Raw genomic sequence first — 21,072 nt, forward strand, 5'->3', positions numbered from 1 at the left:
GCCATGAATTCAGTTCCAAGTGCTCAAATGCTAAAAGAAGCCCAATCACTGCAAAAAAAAAAAAAAAAAAAACCCACAAGGCTGTACAAACGTCCAGGAAACCAACTCCAAAAGCACAAGCGGGTGAAAAAGTGGCCTTCGCGCGCATGTTCCCATGCTGACTTTCCCTTTCCTATTAGTGATACAACAATAAACAAGCATGTCTGGGCTTTCCACAAGTTTGACAGTAATTCATCAGAGGATAGAACTGTACATTAATAACATTAATAATGCAAAGGATCATCAGGATTTTTTTGTTCCCCCTTCAGCATATGGAAAAACGTGCCGTTTTGGTGACAGCATGGCATGGTAGACGCTGATGACGTTTTCATCTTGGTTTCCTCTTTCCGAAGGTGTTGCTGTACCATTTGAAGAAAACAAAACACAACACAGCCGCTTGGTGCCACGTGAAGCAGTTCTGCGAAACGTTCCACTCCCTCCCCAGCGAACGTGAACATGAAGGTTTGGACCCTGATTACAAGAACATGTAAGCTGCTTTTATTGCTCGTGCCACAAATCGAAACCAGGAGTTTTATATAAGGAGCGATGTAAAATACACCAGATCACAAACCATTTTCCAAGACAATCGCACAGATGTCAAAACACATACAAGGAGCGGGTGGGAGTAATAAAAATAATAATAATATTAATAATAATAAAAACGTCAAAAGAGGCTGAACAATGTCTGATTTCAATTCATAACTGCTTCTGACAAATTCCAACGTATGGGAGGCATCACAACCACATTCATTTTCCTATGAACACCAGCCATCAATTCCCTCCCATACCTTCATGAAGGCTCACAAATGAAAGAAACCCCACCCGTCAAACAGCAAAGCCTAGTTTGTCCTGGACACAGAAATGCATTTTCAACAGACCTTCTACACACACTCTGAAAAGCTGGCCAAAGTGAACACAGCCACATCATCAAAATACACACGCACCGCATCGATGCCACTGGAGCGTCGAGAGGCAACATGTTTAATAGCATATTTACTTCGGTTTACAATACATAGGAAAAGACAGAAATGAAAAGTAACAGAAAAATGTGTATCTGAGCAGTCTTTCAAAAGCAGTGTTGTACCAGAAGCACCTTCAGGGAGCTCGTACCCCCACTTGAATGAATCTTCAGTTAAACAGAATAAACGTCCTCAAATTTGGGGTTTGAACGGTTTCTTTTATTGAATAAAACGTGTCCTTTAATAGAGCAAATAAGTGTGGGTGGTTATATATTTAAAAAAAAAAAAACGGGGAAAAAGGTTAAAACTCCATTCGCTGGTCACCAGTAAAGATGAGAAGGGGACGGGGGGGAAGTGACTCTCTGCAGTTCTTTAAAAGGCTTATAGGTAAGCTAGTTTATAGGAAAGTCCAAAAAATGGCCAGTTTTTTTGTAATGGCAACAGATGGGATGCAGGCATTGAATTCACTTTTTCGGCTGAATCTGCTGACGCAACATAAAAATCATGAACTTTCTGGTTTAACACTATTCTTCTCTTGAAATGGACATGAAATGTTAATAAATAAAGATCTTAAAGAGTCTGCTTCAAAGTGTCCCCAACTATTATGTCTATGTTTATTTATATATCTATATATGGGTTTTCAATATGTGTCGGATTCATATACATACATATATATTTTTTTCCATTTTTTCGTTTTGGGGTTTGTAGGTCCGTCCGTATGTGGCGAGCTGGAAAAGAGGGGGAAAAAAAAAGAAACAGACAGACGCTGTAGACAGCGAGGCTGGAGGGTGGCACAAGTCTTCTCTTATGCTTTGCCCTCCTCCGCTTTGACAGACTGCGGCTTGATTGCTCCTGTGCGGGCAGGTTTGGCAGCGCCTGTGGCCAGAGAGTCCTGCAGCTTTGTGGGCACGACTGCTGCTGGTGCTGCCTTGCTCTCGCCCACTGCTTGCCGGCCTTCCCTCAGGGGCTATACATGCACACGTATGGGGGGGATTTTGAGTACGCTATTAAGCACAAGTTAATTAATCAAAAAGTGCTTAAATTTGAGCATTAAGGGTTTCATCTAGTGCTGCACGATTAATCTAATCGCAATTGCAATGTCAGTCTGTGCGATTACAATAAACGCAAAATGCTGCGATTTAAATGATTAGTACATGGATTGGATCGCAAACATATCCGATCCATTCTCTCAAAGTCTCACTTCAGTCGGATGTGACGTGTTTGGTCACATGACGTTCGATTCAGAGACATATGGTTAGACGCCGCATGACGCGCGTGCATCGTACGTCAACGTTGCCGCCATATTGCGATAGGCTGTGGCGTGAAGCATATACATGTCTATGGAGAGAAGTGCATAAAAAGGCCTCACTCTTGTGCTGCTTGGGGCTGTACAAAGCACTGTACGCTCCAAACCAGATCCCGGGGGATTACATTTCATAGGTAAGTCTGGACAATTGTTTTGAATATATTTGGCCATTATAAAACGGGTCTTAACCTTAGCTAAGCTAGGCTAAGCTGGCGAAGCTATGCATTCCTGTGTTCAAGTCAGCCTCCAAAAAACGTTTTGGCTAAACGTAGGCATTAACTATTTAGACTGTTCTTAGCTGTTTAGTTAACTTTTCTCAAACTTTGAAGGTTTCCTAAAGAAATTCACCTCAGTTTACAAATCTTAACCTTAGCTAAGCTAGCAAAGCTATGCATCCCTGTGTTCAAGTCAGCCTCCAAACAACGTTTTGGTTAAACGTAAGAACTATAATACGGGATTTTATAATGGCCAAATATAATCAAAACAGTTGTTTAGCCTTACCAGGGTTTGTCGTTCGACAGTAATGTTTTTTAAAGTAAAGACTTTTTTATGATTATTTAATTTAGTAGAATATTGTATTTTGAAAGCACTGGGCATTTCAGGTTGTTATAAGTAGTTTGTATGTTTCACTTTGAAATTAAACATTTCACTATTAGTATGCGACTTTTCATTGATATACAAGCAAGTGCCCTTTATCATATCGCAATCGCATATCGCAATATTAATCTCAATATGTTTTTTTTTTCCCCCAAATCGTGCAGCCCTAGTTTCATCCCATTAAAAATAATACATAACCATGCATTATTAACTCCAACTGAACAGTAATACATATGAAGAGATGAAAAAGGGACAAGAAAAATGAAATTACCTATATTTACAGTGGCTGGCTCGCCTTCATGCCATCGTCAGGCCCTTTGGCGGACTCTGGGGCAGAAGGGGGGGTGGAGTGGGTTGGCTCACGGCCATGAGTGGGGTAAGGGGGGGAACGAATGACCACTGGCTTGTTGACCTGCATGACAGGTCTCTGAATGGGGTTTGGGAAAGGGCCGTTGGTGGGGGGGCGCATGTGCATTACCATGCCGCCCTGAGGTGTGGGGACCTGTAACGGTTGGAAGCAAAACGTTAATTTCACAACCGTGGACAGTTGCAGCTGCCAATTAAGTTATCAGGTTAACCTTCTGTGTGCAGGTGGAAGAGAGAGAAACATGTCTGAAGGGGAACTGATCGTACCTGGGTCGTGTAATGGCCAGGCAACGGGACAACAGCAGGAGGGGCTCCAGGGCCAGATGGCTTACCACTGGGACTGGCTGAACCAGGTCTAAGAGCAAGACGAGGGAGTAAAAGCTGATGTCAGCCTACGTGGACAATTCTGGTCTTTTACACACTTCACATATTAAGGATGATAATACAAATTATTATATTGGAGCTTGAAGAATTGGTTTTCTACAAAGTGCCTGTTAATGTACTTTGTAATTGGCCAAGCAGGAATAAAAACCTGACCAGTCGTGCTTAAATACAAATTGAATGTGTGATAAAATTCAGATAAAAGTTAGAAACTTTTGTTTTGCCTTAAATGAAAACTCCCAAAACTGCATTACTTAATGACATACATATTATACAAATGAGCCAAGTGACTAAAATAATCACCTGTAGGATCCTCCTGGTATGCCTGGAGAGTGACTGGGCTTATCGGAGAACTGGAAACCCTTCATTTCCAACTGAGAAGCCTGAGCAATCAAACGGAACCATGAGACGATGGACTAAAAACTAAAACGAGAGCAGGTGATGACGCAGTACACACCTCTCTGCTAGCGGTCATGACAGGGGGTTGAGAGCCAGGGGGCATAATCCGACGCGGGGCTCCGACGGACAGGTTCTGGCCCTGCTGCAGCTGGATGGACTGGGGTAGGATGAGGTGCTGCTGAGCTGAGCCATACCGCAGCTGAGAGCCAGGAAGAGGCATGGTCACCTACACACAGGTGACCACGACAAAGACCATTTACATAAATATTTTTACACACACACACACGAGAAAAATTGGTAAAATAATAAATTTTAAGAATTTCAGGACCTACTACCTGAATGAGCTGAGAGTCCATGAGCTGGGAGGTGCCCATGCCTGGAGCCTGGTTCATCTGGCCATCGTACACCAGGGGCTGACTGCCATTGATTGGCTGGTAGTGGGAGCCTGACTGGGGCTTGACCATATCTGATGGCTGCATGCCTGGAAATCCAGAGTATGGCCCTTTAAGAGGAGCCCCTCCAGATAGCACCATGGGGCTGGGCTGGGACAAGCTGGGGTGCATGTAGACCTGGGACCTTCCAAAAAAAAAAAAAAAAAAAAAAAAACATAAGTCAGAATCTGATGCGCCAGTAAAAAACAGATAAAAGAAAAATCTACAATTTCACATTTGTTTTATTACTCGAGTAAGGAATAAATAATGATTGAAAAATGGTTTGAGAGCAACAAGCTGATCCTATTGTCATACAAGATCGCAAAAAAAGAGTTTTGTGTGTGAAGGAAGAAAAAAAAGTTTTCAATCAAACATTTGTACCTAAATGGAGGCATTGAGCTGAAGATCTCCTGGGACTGGGAGACAGGCAGGCCGCCCCGGAGCCCCAACTGAGCCTGGGCCTGCAGAGAGGTGTGCAGGGAGATGGGGATCTGTTGGGCAGCTGCCGCCTGCAGGAGGGAGCCTCGGTTATTTAACATTGAGTAAAAACCAGAGAGTGAAATGAAGCGTCCAGACCCACCTGATAACTCTGCTGCTGTGTCATGGTTGGGGGAACCAAGCGAGGCTGACTGGGAAAGACGTGAGCGTCCAGGTAGAGAGGTGGAATGTGGTTACCTGCAGGTTTAAATAAGAATTTTTTTTCAAAGTCAAACAGGTATGATAAAATAGATTCCCATGTCATCTCTTCAGAGGAAGCCTGACTCCTTACCTTGCATGGAGACAGATGGAGCAACAGAGGCGACAGGCATGGGGGGCATGGAGACCCCACCAAAAGAGCTATAGTTCACACCACTGGAGGAACCCACGCTGCAGGCAGTCTGAGCCCCGGACCCTGGCCCACCAGGAGAGCCCTGCTCAGGAATAGACTGGGAATTCTCCCAGGCTTTCCGCGCGGACTCCATCTGAGGGAGGTGAAGGCAGAGCGTCTTCAACAACGTTTCATTTCAGAACATGCTGGACGTATAGATTGACTGGCATGGTGGTTTACCTTGAGTGTGAGGTCAGGAAAGGAGATGGGGTTGAGACTGATGCCAGGTTGCAGGTGGTCTCTGCGGAGCATGGGGATGGTCTGAGTGAGCACCGGCTGCGTGGGAAGACACAAAAAAATGCTGTGTAAAGCATTATCGCCCTCTATGAACAGCGCAGAGTACTGCAGTTCCAAACGGAAACGAGACAAGTCGTACGTTGCTGGCAAGAGGGTCCTGTAGCTTGGTGACTGGATTGGACACGGGAACGCTTGTGGGGCCAGGAGGCAGGCTGAAGTCAGTGTCTTTGGAGCCAACACCAAATTCAATGGGTGGCACAGGAATAACATTGTCCACATGGATGTCAACACCGTTGACTGGCGTGATGGGTCCTTCTAGCCGCTCCACGCCCTCAGAACCCTTACGATGTTTGAGGGAGCGCTCATTGCCGATGGGTCCAGGCTTGTGCTCCTTGCTCTGCTCTGGTCCTGCATCCGAGTCCTAGTGGAAAATAAGATCAGTGGCCCAAAAATAAATAAATAAATAAATAAAAGCCTTAACCAGTTCAAATTCTAGCCTTTGGGTCACAGGTCCATTTGAGACAGGAACAAAATACATTGTACTCACAATTCAAAGTTAATTATTGGCCACAATAACCTATTGACTAGAATGTTTTGTACTGTTCAAAGACAGTAAGCATGTTATTACTAGTATGATATACAGCAAAATCTTTAGCTTGACAGACGAGTTAAAAAAAATTATCATTGATAGAATCAGTACATGTTCAACATCTTTTTTTGGCATTTGCTTGGTGTGTGTTTACAGTAAAAACAATCATGTATCTGGCAACAGTGCAGCCGGAATGTCGTTCCCGCATTGGGTCATTTTGACATGTCTACAGCACCAGTGAAATTAAATAGCAGCACAGCAATAGGGTGGTAGTAACCTAGTGGGTAACACACTCGCCTATGAACCAGGAGACCCAGGTTCAAATCCCACTTACTACCATTGTGTCCCTGAGCAAGACACTTAACCCTGAGTGTCTCCAGGGGGGGACTGTCCCTGTAACTACTGACTGTAAGTCGCTCTGGATAAGGGCGTCTGATAAATGCTGTAAATGCAATAAGCCTAATGTGATTAATATGTTTAAGCAGCGGTCTGTTTTAATGTTTAACTCACAGGATGACCGTGCAGTGACTTTTCATTTGGAATCTGTATTGAGCCCCCCCCCCCGCGCACACGCCTTACAAATCAAACTTACAATGACCAAGCCACAACCTTTGGAGAACGAGGGTGCTCTCACCCTGGTCATATATGGGGCTACCAGACTGTCTGGAATTAAACTGCAAAAGACTGGTGACAAGCAGAGTTTTTAACATGGCACCTTCTTCTCCATCTGACAGGGTGGAAGGTCTTTGAGGCTCTCGGGTTTGGGCTGTGCTGGGGCAGACCCCATGATTTCCTCTGGCTTGAGGGTAGCATAAGGGGAACTTCTCTGGGAGGAGCTGGCAGAGGATCCCTGAGACTCAGCACTCAGGTCAATGCCACTGTCAGCCTGACTTCCCTTAAACACCTGGGAATAAACACACAACATAGAGGGTGTTTTCAGACTCCCAATGTGGACCACATGGCTAATTGTATGCCATGCCAATTTGAAGTCATCGGGCAGATTTCCACAAACGGAAATCAATGTTTAGTGGCACGTTGTTTGATGACAAGTGAATTTTTTTTTTGGAAAGTTTTTGGATTATTCCAGGAAAGGGGCTTAAGCCAGCATGCTGAGTCTCAGAAGATGTCCACCCAGGCCGGTGAGCGGCACAGCACCCCCCCTGCCAGAGGCAACCACAAGGAAGCACAGAGGGCACATTCAGAGATGATGAACCAGCACAGCAGAGCTCAGACACCCAAGAAACGCCAAGGAAACACCCCTAAACCATGATTCCAAGCAGCTTTTGACCTTTTCGTAAGACACTCACACACATGCAGGCGTATTTAAAAAGCTTGACCGTACCTCAGAGTGCGGATCACTTCCCGTATAGGACACTTGCTTTGTCCAGGAGTCCCCACCCGCAGACGACACAGTTAGGGCTATGGATTGAAAAAGGGAAAATGTTTAAAGGCCGTAATACACATGAAAGCACGATGCTCCAGTGAAAGATGAAAAAAGTAAAAGCCCTGTATTACCTGTACTGTTAGTTTCCCATATCTCGGTCCCCAGGTTACTGGCTGAAAGGGGGTCCTCTGGTTGCTCAACTGAGAGGTTGCCCTGCTTCTTAACAAAGCGTGGGGGCATCTTTGATGGAATTCTATTCTTTACTGCTACCTAAAAGCACATAAAACATCATGTGTTTGTTCCATAACTAACAAAGCTGTTGAGCAAACTAGACCATTTGAATTGCGGCAGAACTCACTGGAGGCCCCTGTTCCTTCCTCCTGCGCTCCTCCTCTTGTGGACGTCGCTGCTTTTTTGACAGGGCATCTGGGAAGCCCTCTGTACTTTGAACAGAGCCTGTGGCCTCTCCATCGGCTAGAATGTATAAAGAGCCAAATGACAGTCAGGAAATCTGGGACATGACATTTTAGAATCAAAACACAGGCTTGAAGACAAACGTACTGGGGTAAGCGCTGAGATCATACTGGGAGAGCGGCTCAGCCATGTCTCCTTTCAAGCCCCTGGGCTTCAGGTCCTTGTCCATCTTCTTTCCTGGGACCTCATTAGGACCACTCTGGAGGGGATCTTCAGATTGCTCCAAACTGTACACTGAGCCTGTGTACTCCTCTGAACCCCTGCACAGAACAAAACACAGGGGTATGTTTTCCCAGGACTGCATAGGACATAGCCAATCAGAACACTTACATTTAAGGCATTTATCAGACGCCCTTATCCAGAGCGACTTACAATCAGTAGTTACAGGGACAGTCCCCCCTGGAGACATGTTGTGTCTTGCTCAGGGACACAATGGTAGTAAGCGGGGTCTTCTGGTTCATAGGCGAGTGTGTTACCCACTAGGCTACTACCACCCTTAAATTAACCAGCATCTAGGCCACCACTGCCCCTGTGTATGTGACGCCTGTTGACACCCCTGCGTATAACATGTTGTATAAGCATTGCAAATGAATGGAACAGAGGACACTGGAAAACATGCTATATACATAAATAAAAAACATTTTGTACTCACAAAAAAAAAAAAAACCACGAAACTGCAAAATGCTCCCATTGGAATATTACTGCATGGACGACTATGTTTCAGATAGCAATACGTGATTTAAATGATTAAGTGAGCAGCCGGTTATGCCATTATGGAATTTATACTTCCCTGATTGAATGGGCATAAACACTGCTACAGCAAATGAGCTGTGTGAACTAATATTCATTCCAGCAGATTCTTCACCACATCAGGATCTTGCTATTTACCTGGACAACTCGCAGCTCTCTCCTTCTGCATCAGCCCGCAACCTTGGAGTAACAATAGACAACCAACTCTCCTTCATAACTCACATCAGCAATCTTTCCCGCTAATGTAGATTCCTTCTCTACAATATAAGACGAATCCGCCCTTATCTGTCAAACCAGGCCTCCCAACTACTGGTTCAGTCCTTAGTATCTCACGACTGGATTACTGTAACTCCCTTCTAGCTGGTCTACCACTATGTACCATCCGACCTCTGCAACTCATACAAAATGCAGCAGCACGACTGATCTTCAACCATCCCAACTTTTCCACACCACCCCTCTGCTACGTTCCCTCCACCGGCTCCGAGTAGCTGCACGCATCAGGTTCAAAATACTGATGCTGGCCTACAAAGCCAAACATGGAGTAGCACCATCCTACCTCACAGCCCTTATTATACCTCGCACTGCACCTCGTTTACTCCGAGCCTCCAGTACTGCTCGCCTGGTCCCTCCATCTCTGAAGGTTAAAGGAAGACATTCATCTAGACTCTTCTCCGTCTTGGCCCCTCGGTGGTGGAATGAACTTCCCCTCGAGGTCAGAACAGCTCAGTCACTGAGCACCTTCAAACGACAGCTCAAGACCTTCCTCTTTAAAGAATATTTAGATTAACGTGTAACTTTCTTGTTGTCGAACTTTGTGTACAGAATCTACAACAGAGTGAATAAAATAGATGATCTCTTCATCGATGGTAACTTAAGCACGTTGTAAGTCGCTCTGGATAAGGGCGTCTGCCAAATGCCGTAAATGTAAATGTATTAATGTGTGTGAACTTTGTTCTGGGCACACAGTTCTACAAGCAGCAACGAGGTTAAACTGTCTAGATTATTTCCCAGTTTGAACCAATCCAAGTTTGTCTTCTTTGTAATAGTCAAAATCTGGACCATAAACTTCATTTTAATTTAAAAAAAAAAAAAAAAAAATCACCTGACTGCTGTGATGAAAGATTGTAGTTGGTCAGGTCTTCAGATCACTCACCTTTTACAGGTCAAAGATACTCCATTCTGCCAGCTATCATTTCTGCCGGAAGTGGCCGCAGTCGTTTGAGTGTCTGCGGAATGGGACATCTTCTCCAGGATGGCAGGTTCGCCCCGGCGATTCTGACGCTCCAGGGGACGTTGGCTGGAGAAGCTTCGCTTGGAGAGCTCCCTCTTCTCTCCGGAACCTGGTTCACCGTGCCCTGAATCAGATGGTATGTCTCCATGCTGGGCCAAGCCACGCTTGTCTCTCCATTCGCTGAAGTCACTGTTGTCCGAGCCAGACTCCCAGTCCTCAGTCTGCTGGTTTCCCAGCTCAGATGTCCTCCCACCAGTATAGTGACCGGGCCAGCTGTCTTCCCCGCTCTTGGAACGACCAGGCCAAGGACCAGCAAAGTCGCCGTTGATGTACTCCTCACTTGTCCACTGGCCACCCGGCTCGCGATCCTGCCTCAGGCGCCTGAAGCGTGGAGGCTTGTCCTGACGTGGAGGACGCCGCCTCCTCAGAGGACGGTTGTCTGGATTCTCGTTGTCCAGGTAGTACTCCCCCTCTGCTCCTCGATCTTCTACACCGTTTTCCACAAAAGGGCCAGGGAACTTCTGAGGGTACTTCACAGGCTCGCGCTCAACGGTCCTTCTGGAGTACAACTCTGATCCCACACCATAGCCGTTTTCTTGAGCGCAACCCCCAAATTGGCCTCCTCTCCCCCTCCAAGCGGAGACTTCTCTGGCTCCAAACCCACGTTGGTATCCAGTATTGAGCCGTGGAGGCAGAGATCTCCCAAACCCCCTGGCCGCTTTGGCCTTATCTCTTGACTCTCCAGCGCCTTGGTCATCGGCGTAGACTTTGTTCGACCTCCAGGAGTCTCGGTCAGCCTTCTTCACGTCCCCATACGTAGAAAAGCTGGCCTCCCCGTTCTCGGAGCCCTTCTGACGGCGGCGTTTGGGGAGCTCCTCGTACTCGGACGCTTCGCTCAGCGTTTCGCTGACATTGCGTCGGCGGGGCTTGCCCCTCTGGACGTCTTCAGTCTTGAACTCCCGTTGGCCACGACCCCGGCCCACTCTCTGGGTTTGTGCGACGTTGGTGTTACTATTATAACCCCCTCTGGTGTTCTCCCCACGACCGCCCCGGCCGCCACCTCTGGAGCCAAAATCTCTGAAGCCCCTGCCTCGGCCACGCCCAGCTCCACGAGCTCCTGCAAACGCCTGCTCCTCGTCAATAAATATCCAATTGTTGCGACGTGGCACTGAAGCGTCTCTTACCTCAGACACATCTCTGGCCTGAGATTTGACTCCTTCCCAGGTGTTCTCCTTATTGGATTCTTCTGCTGGCCTGGAAGGATTCTCAGCTTTAGCAGGTGAAGGCTGCTTCTCCTCTGGCATGACCGTCGTGGGGTGTCTGCTTGTTATTGGCTGACTGTCTTTCTTGAGGTCATAGACGTTGGTAAGGACCTCTTTTTCCAGCCTGTAAGGAACAGTCTTCTCTTCTGGCTCAGCTTTTGGCTTTTCGTTTTCCTTTTCTTCTACTTTCAGGGCCTTGAGCACAGGCTTCTTAATTGGTCCAGTTCTTCTGGTGAGGACTCGGCTGCTAACTTCAGACGGCAGGCTGGCGCTGCTGGAATTAGGCTCAGTCCACGGCTGCTGGCTGCTGCTACCACAATCCTTCTTCTGCACTGCATCTTTCCTCCAGAATTCTGAATCGTATCCCTTCTCCTTGTCAAAAGCTTCATCTTGAGGATCGGAACAGTCCTTGCGGAGTTTGCCAAAATCTTTGGGCTCAGATTTGGCATGGTCAGAGTCTGTCTGGGAGCGGGAAGATGAAGGCGGCAGTGGGGAATCACTGTGGGCAACCTCTCTCTGGGAGCTCAGAGGCAACTCAGAACTTCTGCCCTGACGAAAGCCCTGAGTAAGGTCTTCAACAGGGGTATCGAAGCACTCATTGCGGTCTTCATACGAGTCCTGCTGTGAGCAGGTTCTCTCACTCCTGTAAAAAAAAAAAAAAAAAAAGGAAAAAGTGAGAACACTGGCTACTCCACAATGTCAGATCTTTTTTTTCCCCCCAGAAGTTTTTCTCTTCTCACCGGTCATCTCCTTGACTTCGGTCATTGCTCTCCCGCTGTCTCTGATAAGGTGGGGTAAAACTACGAGCCGGGTACGCATCTTGGCCCCAAACAGGGTAAGGCTCAGTAGAAGGGGCTCTTCTCTCTGGAAGCAGACTAGAATGGCTGCCTTCATCAGAGGCAGAGCTGGGGCTGTTCAAATGATCCTGCTGCATCATGGGCTTAATCACCCCTTAATAATAAAAAAAAATGTTAATAAATAAATAATAATTAAAAAATTTAATAGTTTTTCATAGAAAAATTTAAAAGAACGTGCCCGCTCACCTGATGAGTGAACGGGATTGGGGTAAAAATCCACTGCCGAGCGGCCCTGTGCCATTCGAGGATCCATGTAGGATGGCATCATCATCCAGCGGGGATCAAACCCAAGCATGTGAGGTGGGTAATAACCACGCTGGGGGTGGGCTGAACCAGATTGCTGCCACTGTTGCATATTATACACTTGCTCCTACAAATCACATAAAAAAAAAAAAAAAAGTGATAAAATAGTCATTTAAACAAATACAACTGCTCCAAAGAACACTAGGCAGCAGTGGCCTTCATGCAACGTCTGCTCCCTTCAATTCTCCCTAGTAGTGGTGATATTGGATTTACAGGATTAGGTCATTAGCGCTGGCATCCTTTGAAGCGGTCAGCTGCTACGCTCACCTGCTGCTGGTGCTGCTTTTGGAATCGGGGTGGAAGAGGCTTCTGGTTCACCCCAGGCGAGGTGGGCTCGTGGCCGTTCTCCTCCGTGTGCCAATTGAAGCCAGAGCTCATGTCATCTCTGTAGTCCTGGCTGGAAGATGGCTCTGATGACAGCTCAGACACCTCTGCCGCAAGCGTAAGAGACACATATGGTTAATGGCAGCAAAAAAAGCAGCAGGCTTCTAACACATGTTTGTGACAGATCAATAGTGGCCACTTTAAATTAAGAATTTGGTAATTTCACCTTTAATACCGTAAGTCCAGGCCTCTTGGTGGAGTTTAGCAGAATCTCTGCCAGGAGACAGCAAAGACTCCTTGACATCTGGATCTTTCTGGGACTCCCCAGGACGTCCAGCCTTGTCACTCTTGCCGAACTTCTCGTCGAGCTTCTTGAGTTTCTCAGCACAGGCGGCCAGACGCTCCTCCCGTGCCCGTCTCTCTTCCTCCTCCCTGCGCCTCCTTGCACGCTCGACGGCTTCGGAGACCTCGGTTGAGGCAAACTTTCCCCTGGAATGAGCCTGACGATGGGGCTCCTCAAGGTCTTCAGCAGGTTCACAGTGCCCAATGGCCTTGTGCTGAGACTGTGAGGAGAGATTCCATCACGTAACACCACCATTTCACTTTAATACTCTCCTCCTAAAGCTCGGCACACACTGTGCAATTTGGGAAAATACAGCTGTATGAATAAATTGCATGCGAAGAACACGCAATGCTCACTCACAACTTGCCCACTCTGCTTTTAACAATCACCCTTGGTGAGCATTTACATTTTGAGCATCGATCAGACGCCCTTATCCAGAGCGACTTACAATCGGTAGTTACAGGGACAGTCCCCCCCCGGAGACACTCAAGGTTAAGTGTCTTGCTCAGGTGGTATTAACAATGGTAGTAAGTGGGACTTGAACCTGGGTCTTCTGGTTCACAGGCAAGTGTGTTACTCCCAACCTGACTACACACTATACGGGAGCAATATAAACATGTCGGACCTGCATCGATAGCGAATCTCACCAAAGCAAAAGCAGTTTGTGTAATTTTGTGCGCAGAAAACACAGCACGGGGAGCCAGTGTGTATGGTTACACTTCAGGGGTTAAGAAAGGGAAGTTATCATCTCCCTACTTTTCTCCCTGTTGTTGAGCCAGACCTCCATGTGCTGCTGCTTGTACTGTGCTTGTACAGTTCTGTGTTCGCACAAGGCCATCAAACACATTTTGTGATTGTGTGCTCATAACATCAGGTACACTTCAGGACATGCAATCAAGCTGCGATTGGGATGTACTCAAGCGAGTGAAATTCAGCTGAAAGTGGGCCAAAAACCCAGCATGAACAACTAGCTTCATATGCTCTGTATGTGCTCTTACCTGTAACTCGGCAGAAAACCTGCCACTGGTCTTTCTGGCGGCCAGGGACTCGTGGTGGCGCTGGTAAGCTTCTTCCTCTGCAGCATCATGGAGGTACACACCCTCTCCAGAACTGAGAGAGGAATGCCGCTCACGCAGATTCTCCCACTCACTCCTACAAAGGAGTACTTCAGTCAAACTGAACTTACTCAGGGAGATTTCAGAACCTAAAACCATAATACTGACCAAATCTTATTTTTGTCATTATTGGAATGGTCCTCCTCATCATCACTGAACTTAAGCTTCTCGCTATAATCCACTTCTTCATGGAGGCCTAGAAGTAAAAAAAAAAAAAAAAAAGAAAAAAAATCGATAATCATACATCCAGATATAATCTCTGTGCGAAAATATACCCCTTATTCACCTGCCCACCCATCCTCGCAGTCGTTGTCCAATTCATCCAGATCCTTCAGATCCTCTGGATTAATGATGGCGGGACGAGATGGTCTGTCACCAGGCCGACGGATGGGACGAGGAACTGTTCGTTGGGGTGCACGGATGAAACGGCTTTCTCTCCTAACCTCTCCGCTGAGCACAGAAGAACCAGGAAGTTGGTATATTCAAATTAAACCATAGAATTATTATGCATTAAAGGAAAATAGATCACTGTACAGATAGAAAACCAGAATTAGAAGAAATTAGAAGCCTCTCTTCCCTCCATAACGGACATTGACCACACACGCGGCACCAGGAAAGCCACCAGCATTGTGAAGGAGTCTACACACCCCTCATATGCACTCTTCACCCTCCTACCATCCGGAAAAAGGTACCGAAGCATTCGAGCCCTCACTGCCAGACTCTGCAACAGGCCATCAGACACCTGAACACTCAGGAACTTTCCACCCTGGACTGACACACACACACACACACACTCACCCACACTCACACAACCTCTGTTATATTGAAATATTATCTATCTGTAATATCCTCTATTAATGCACCGTTCCATTTTGGACAGCAATATTTGCACTATTTTACTTTGCACATTTATTATTCATTTCAGTAGTTTAGCGCTGCCTGTCTCATTGTTGTCTACATGTTTTTTTTTGTTAAATGTTATTCTTGCACTGCCTGTGACCCCTGTTTGTACTTCATGTAGCCCAGTTCGTCTCTGTCGAACACGTGCACTTCATGTCAGCATGTAACATGTAGCAACAGGTTCTGGAGAAACGTTATTTTAGTTATTTCTGAAATGACAAAGTTAGAATCTAATATAAACTTATTTCATCAATTGCGAGATGGTAAGACCTACTTGATGGGTTCTGGGGCAGAGAAGGGTGGTCTGAAGGTGGGCCTGGCATCAAAGCGTGCTGGAGCAACCACAGTAGCTGGGCCATGTTCAGAGGAGCCAGGAGCATCACGAGTCTCCTTAGTGCACATCTGCGGAGGGGAAAAAAGGCGAGCAACATGACAATGATGGCCCTTCCTTAATCTTCCTTTTCTTTACATGTGCTAAAGATCCCATCTTGCCACGGGATCATACTTACGAATGCTGGAAGCATGTCATGGTAGGTGGTTGAACCGTGGTGGAGCTGGTACTGCAGGGCGGAAGGCGTTGTCTTGCGGACCGGCTGAGCAGGGCGCAGCGACGGTTCCTTGGGGTCAGGGGGAGTGGTGGTAATGGCAGCAGTGGAGCTGGAGGAGGAGGAGGGAGCAGGGAGGGATGACGCTGCCTCGGCCGCACCACTGCTTTTGCCCTCGCCCTCGGGAGAGAGAGCGGATGAAAGAGTGGCAGGCTGAAGATTCCTCCCCCCGCCCTCTCTCCAGCTAGTCACATCTGAAGAGGAAAAGATAAAAACCATCCCAATCACATGGCTGGACTCCATCAGGCGTTATGTCTAATGTATTCATAAAAGGACCAATGCTCACTTTGAGGGCGGAGGCTTGGTCCGGGCCCATACGACGGATCGTAGGCGCTTCTTTCCTTGCCAACCTTGTCCTGTTCTCCAGCTGCTTTCAGCGTCGGAAATTCCTCGTGAGAGAAGGGCTGCAGTCGGTTTGAGCCCCTTAAACCAACGAGATCTGCTGCCTTTCCATTTAGCTGTGCCCATTGCTTTGGTCCACCTGTGTTTGTGCTCTAAAAATAAATTAAAAAAAAAAAAAAGAAAATCTCATAGCCACCATATTTGTACTGTCTATTTGAACAAGACCCTACGATTTATAAAATCTGTTCAGGTTCAGCTAAGAAAGAAAAAAAAAAAACCTCTGTACCTCCTGGCTGGTTATTGGTGTCGGCTTCTGAAGACTGGAGACAGATTTCTGTAAAGCCAGCTGCGGCTGCAATTCCTGCAGCTGTGCTGTGGATGCAATGGAACTGAAGGACCAGGAAATAATAATAAAAAAATTAATTATTTTTTTTTTAATTATCTGCAGTGCTGGATAAATGAACAATACAATCCAACACAATCAAATAAAGCTTCACTAACCCCTGGAAATGTATTTAAATTAATAACACAAAAGATCTGTTAAATGTAATACAGGCACCATACACGCCATTAAAAAAACAATTATAATTTTTAATAATTCATGAAAATCCATTTTCTGCCCGCTCTCATACGCTCAGCTACCCACGCAAATGTAAGCACTCGTGTCGTACCCCACACATGGCTGTCTATGTTCCTGAACTACCTGACAGATACATCCCTTTCCTGCTCGTTCGAGCCGAGCGCTGTTGTGTTGCAAGTTGTGTACGTCTTCACGTCATGCCGCCTCTCTGCCGATCTAAACTAAAACCCGGCACTGCTGGCAGAAGAGGCAACGGCGACAGAGGACTGGACGTTTTATGTCTAACCTCTTTTGATCGGGTTGTTCCTGTTTGTTTGCCCATCCTGTTCCGTCCTTCGGAACAATAATCACGTTGGGATCGTTTCCTTTGTTTTCAGACTTCAAACTCGGCAGGTGAGCAGGCGGGGGCATACGCCGGGCAGCGGCCACTTTGCCAAGACTTTGCAGGCCATGTCGCTGAACAACTGGGAAGGAAATAAATAAATAAATAAATAAATAAATGTACTCAAAAGGACAGTGCAGACCACACACTGTGTGCAAGAACTAAAACTAAAAGCAGACTATGGGGGGCGGAGTCACAGTACCACGTAGGCGTTGCTCGAGGCATGTTTGTGAATGGCAGGTTCAGCAGTCAGAAAATAAAAACGCTGATAATCGAAAAGAGCTTGCAATACACTTGCATGCGTGACCTATTAACAGGACGAGTTTAGATCTAGAATTAGTAAGTAAGGTGAGAGAAGGGGCTAGGTTAGTAGTTACTTTCTCCTCTCATAGAAGAAAACAAAGCCATAAAAAAAATAAAGCCCTATATGTTTATATATATATATATATATTTTTTAAACTCCAAATGCCCATTTTCTCTCCAAATATTTGCATTAATCTAATGTTTAATGTGACTTAATGATAAAAAGTATTTGTATAAGGTGGTCTTACCTGTGGTTTTCTGAGTTTCTATTGACTTTCCCTTGTACTTGTCAAATAGGCTGAGCGAGGAATACTTGCTTTTCCCATCCTTGGACTTGGTTATTTGCCCCAAACGATCGGACATTGCGATGTAATGTCATCGAGTATGGAAATTTTTCTTTGCACCTCTTCTTCTGTGCCGTCTGTGTCTGTAGAGATAAATATAGGTAGTAGTGGGTAACACACTCGCCTCTGAACCAGAAGACCCAGGTTCAAATCCCACTTACTACCATCGTGTCCCTAAGCAAGACACTTAACCCAAAGCGCCTCCAGGGGGGACTGTCCCTGTAACTACTGATTGTACGTCGTGTTGGATGAGGGCGTCTGATAAATGCTGTATATGTAAAAGATGTTTTTAACGGAATGAAGGATCACGTTGCCTTTGAACAAAGATCTCCCAACATTTGATGGGCCACGATTATTTCAGCAGTCACAATTCAACGTATGCCCTAATGCCCCAGAATACAAATGTGCATCATGTTCAAGGTCACACTCTGAAAATGTCTTAATAATGTGCCAAACGTGAAGAATTAAAAGCACGCATGCCTCAGACATGCCAACCCCCCGCCCCGCAAAAGAACAAAAAGAAAACAATCACTTAAAACCAGGGGATCACATGGTCCTAATAAAAGGGCCCTCGTGTGGCGGATGTCATTCCAGACGCAAATGGCTCACGCCACCGCAAGTTCAAAAGCCGCCCTCAGACAGCGTTCGCTCCCTCACTCCCTGAGGTGAGCATTTTAGGCAAAGCCCCCCCACCCCCCGCCTCGGGTCACAGGGTACGTGTAGGTCCAGAAAAGGTCCCACTGTCTTCTCCCAGTGGATGGAAAATTCAGTTCAGAGCGGGCTACTTGCTCGGAGACCACTTTTCCGACAAGGTACAGGCGTGACGATTTTACACTACGCTGGACAGACGGACCTCACATACAGACGACTGGTGAACATGGACCTCCCCGGCATAAACTACAAGCAGCACATGTACATGATGCATAATCGAGAATAAGACTCAGACTTCTCCACTTTGTTTTTATACTTTGGTTTTGCTGTTTTATTGTGCGCTTTACTTTTTTTTTTATTGATCTCCTTCTTTGCCGTTTTTCGAGGCATTAAAAAAAAATCCTGTTCTTTTTGCTGGTTGGAATTTCCTCTGGACAGTTGTCCGTGTTTTTAAGCTATGGTCCGTAAAAATTTTACAAAAAAAAACACCGGTATCCATGCTGGGGTATGATCTGGGATTTAAAAAAAAAAAAAAAAAAAAAAAAAAAAAAAAAAACAGGAAAAATAGAGATACAAATAAATGAATAAATAAATACAAATACAAGCCATGTTCCACTGGCCAACCGGACGACCACACAAGCCGCAACACAGAAGAAGTCATTAACATGACAATAATGTCACTAATGTCAAGTGACATTAAGGGCAGGCATGAAAGGCGAAGCAGAATGTGGGGACGGTGCTTTGATCAAGGCGACCTCGGTGGCACCCTTAGCTGTTCTGGATTTAAACCTGCAACCTTCCGATCTGCCGTATCTCCGCCATGAACCCCGAGCTGCACCTGACATCCCTCCCTGTGACCAGTGACCACACAAAGTCTCTCTGCACAAAGTAACGCACAGGTAACAAGCACATAAATGTAATGTAGCAAAAGATGTAATATGAGAAGACCTCCAGTGCAGTGGTGGCCTAGCGGGTAAGGAACCTGCCCTGTAACCAGAAGGTTGCCGGTTCCAATCCCGATCCACTGAGCAAAGCCCCGTCCCCACACACTGCTCCCCGGGGGCCTGTTACACCGTGTGCTGTGTTTCACAATGACAATCGCTTCACTTTAAAAGTGACATTAAGGCCTGTTTTATAAGGGGTGAATAATCAAAGCACATCCAGATATTAAAGTGGCCCAAAAACAGCCTTGAGTCTGGATTTGATCACCAGTGTCTAAATAACACTGCTTATAATAAACAGTGCAAAAATAAACGACAGTTCTGGGAAATATGGGGGGGGTGCGGAGCATTAAACGTGTTTGCCGTAAACAGACACGCACAGAGGGGGGAATCGGGACAAATGTGCGAATTCATCTCACGCCGCATCACACTTGTCCTCGCCGGTGATGCCTGCTTCGCACAGCGGCGCAATTTTAATGGCGTGTGTGCTTTACGGTGCACGGACCGTCGAATGCGTTTGGGGGAATTAAAATGCGCTCAACACTCAGGATCTCAGAAACGTTACACGTACACGGCACGGCGCAAAACGTCTCTAAAAAGACGCAAATCCCCAGAACAAAAAAAAAACAAACAACGTAACGACTCATAAAAGAACATAACGACAAGCAGAAAGGCCTTGATAACAACAAAAGACTACATGAAAGGGAATGAAAAGGCCAACGCCGATTCTCCAGCAGGCTAATTAGCCATGCTAACAGGGACCGATGCTAAGTCCAAAATCTACAGACGATGACGGGTTCTGTTCGGATTTCGGGTCTAATAATAAAAAAAAAAAGATACAGGCATGTCGTGCTATCCCACGATAAGACTGTGAACGGTGTGTAATATTATATGTGTGTGCGTGTGTGTGCTTTGAGGCCCGTCATGATCCTGCTCCTCGATTTGTAAACACGGCAGGCTAACGTTAGCGGTGACGCTGGGAGATTGACACTAGCTCAGATTTTCGAAAAGATTGTTATTGGAGCAGAAAACATGCCGCTATGTATAAATAAAATTAATAAATACATTTATATGAGTTTATGGGTTTTAATGCACGTAAAACTGTATCCACTGGTCCATTTAGCATCAAACCGCAGGGTCGCCAACAGAGACAGACGACTGCCATGATAGCAAAGACAGCGGCAGGGTCCGGGGACGAAACGGGCTGTTAAAATGGCCAGGCTGCGAAAACGACAAACGCGGGACGTAAACCGCACGCAGCCCGACGCGACCACGGGGCAACGCGTCTCCAGTCCCCCCCGGGGGGGGGAAAGGCTGCGCGCATCGGACGAGGCGATTAAAAATGGCTGCAGCGCAGAACAAAGCAACAATAAACCTGGGCAGAGGGTGTTTCTGCCGGAGCCCGGCAAAAAAAAAAAAAAAAGCGCACGGCGTTCACGCCCGAGGAGAAGCCACGACTTACGGGGTGCCGCGCAAAACGAGGAGTTCGGTGCAGATCGGGCGAAGTGGCTCCTGAACGAGCGCCTGTTCGGAAGGAAGGATGGATGAGGATTGCGCTGCCGATTCCTTTATCCCTTCGTCCCGTTCGCTTGTGTTGATAGTAGGACCTACCCGGCCTAAAAATGAAAGCCCTCGCTCTCGTCTGTTGTGGGGTCGCTGTGCACGGATGTGACGTGGTAAAATGAAGCAGCGCCACCCAGCGTTCTGTCGTGATATTGTACCCAGGAGAGTCCCATTCCAGGCGATTAGTAGAAATCACGAGGACTGAATGGTGACACATGCCTTCTGTCTACATTGAGACTAGCATGG

At 46.5% G+C, this 21,072-nt stretch overlaps 1 protein-coding gene across 3 annotated transcripts; it reads right to left on the reverse strand.

The window, feature by feature from the left end:
- Positions 1-514: 514 nt before the first annotated feature.
- On the reverse strand, positions 515-20,930 carry prrc2b (proline-rich coiled-coil 2B). 3 transcript variants are annotated; one of them, XM_028973814.1, is made up of 31 exons: positions 20,726-20,930; positions 17,576-17,754; positions 16,929-17,106; positions 16,349-16,451; positions 16,007-16,214; positions 15,625-15,914; positions 15,390-15,517; positions 14,502-14,665; positions 14,324-14,411; positions 14,099-14,252; positions 12,984-13,320; positions 12,701-12,864; positions 12,317-12,500; positions 12,014-12,224; positions 9,934-11,916; positions 8,118-8,290; positions 7,915-8,030; positions 7,688-7,826; positions 7,515-7,591; positions 6,888-7,076; positions 5,723-6,004; positions 5,527-5,622; positions 5,248-5,440; positions 5,059-5,153; positions 4,860-4,987; positions 4,383-4,623; positions 4,106-4,273; positions 3,952-4,031; positions 3,535-3,622; positions 3,173-3,403; positions 515-1,965 (listed from the first exon to the last, which is right to left on the reverse strand). In XM_028973814.1, exons 2-30 carry the CDS (start codon positions 17,688-17,690, stop codon positions 3,179-3,181), a joined length of 6,597 nt encoding a protein of 2,198 aa, XP_028829647.1. In that variant the 5' UTR covers positions 17,691-17,754; positions 20,726-20,930; the 3' UTR covers positions 515-1,965; positions 3,173-3,178. The 3 variants fall into 3 exon arrangements, with proteins under 3 accessions (XP_028829647.1, XP_028829648.1, XP_028829649.1); XM_028973815.1 differs by having other exon boundaries at positions 20,875-20,922; XM_028973816.1 differs by lacking the exon at positions 6,888-7,076.
- Between the last annotated feature and the right edge of the window lie 142 nt (positions 20,931-21,072).

Source organism: Denticeps clupeoides, chromosome 3, assembly GCF_900700375.1.
Source record: "Denticeps clupeoides chromosome 3, fDenClu1.1, whole genome shotgun sequence".
NCBI classification, from domain to species: domain Eukaryota; kingdom Metazoa; phylum Chordata; class Actinopteri; order Clupeiformes; family Denticipitidae; genus Denticeps; species Denticeps clupeoides.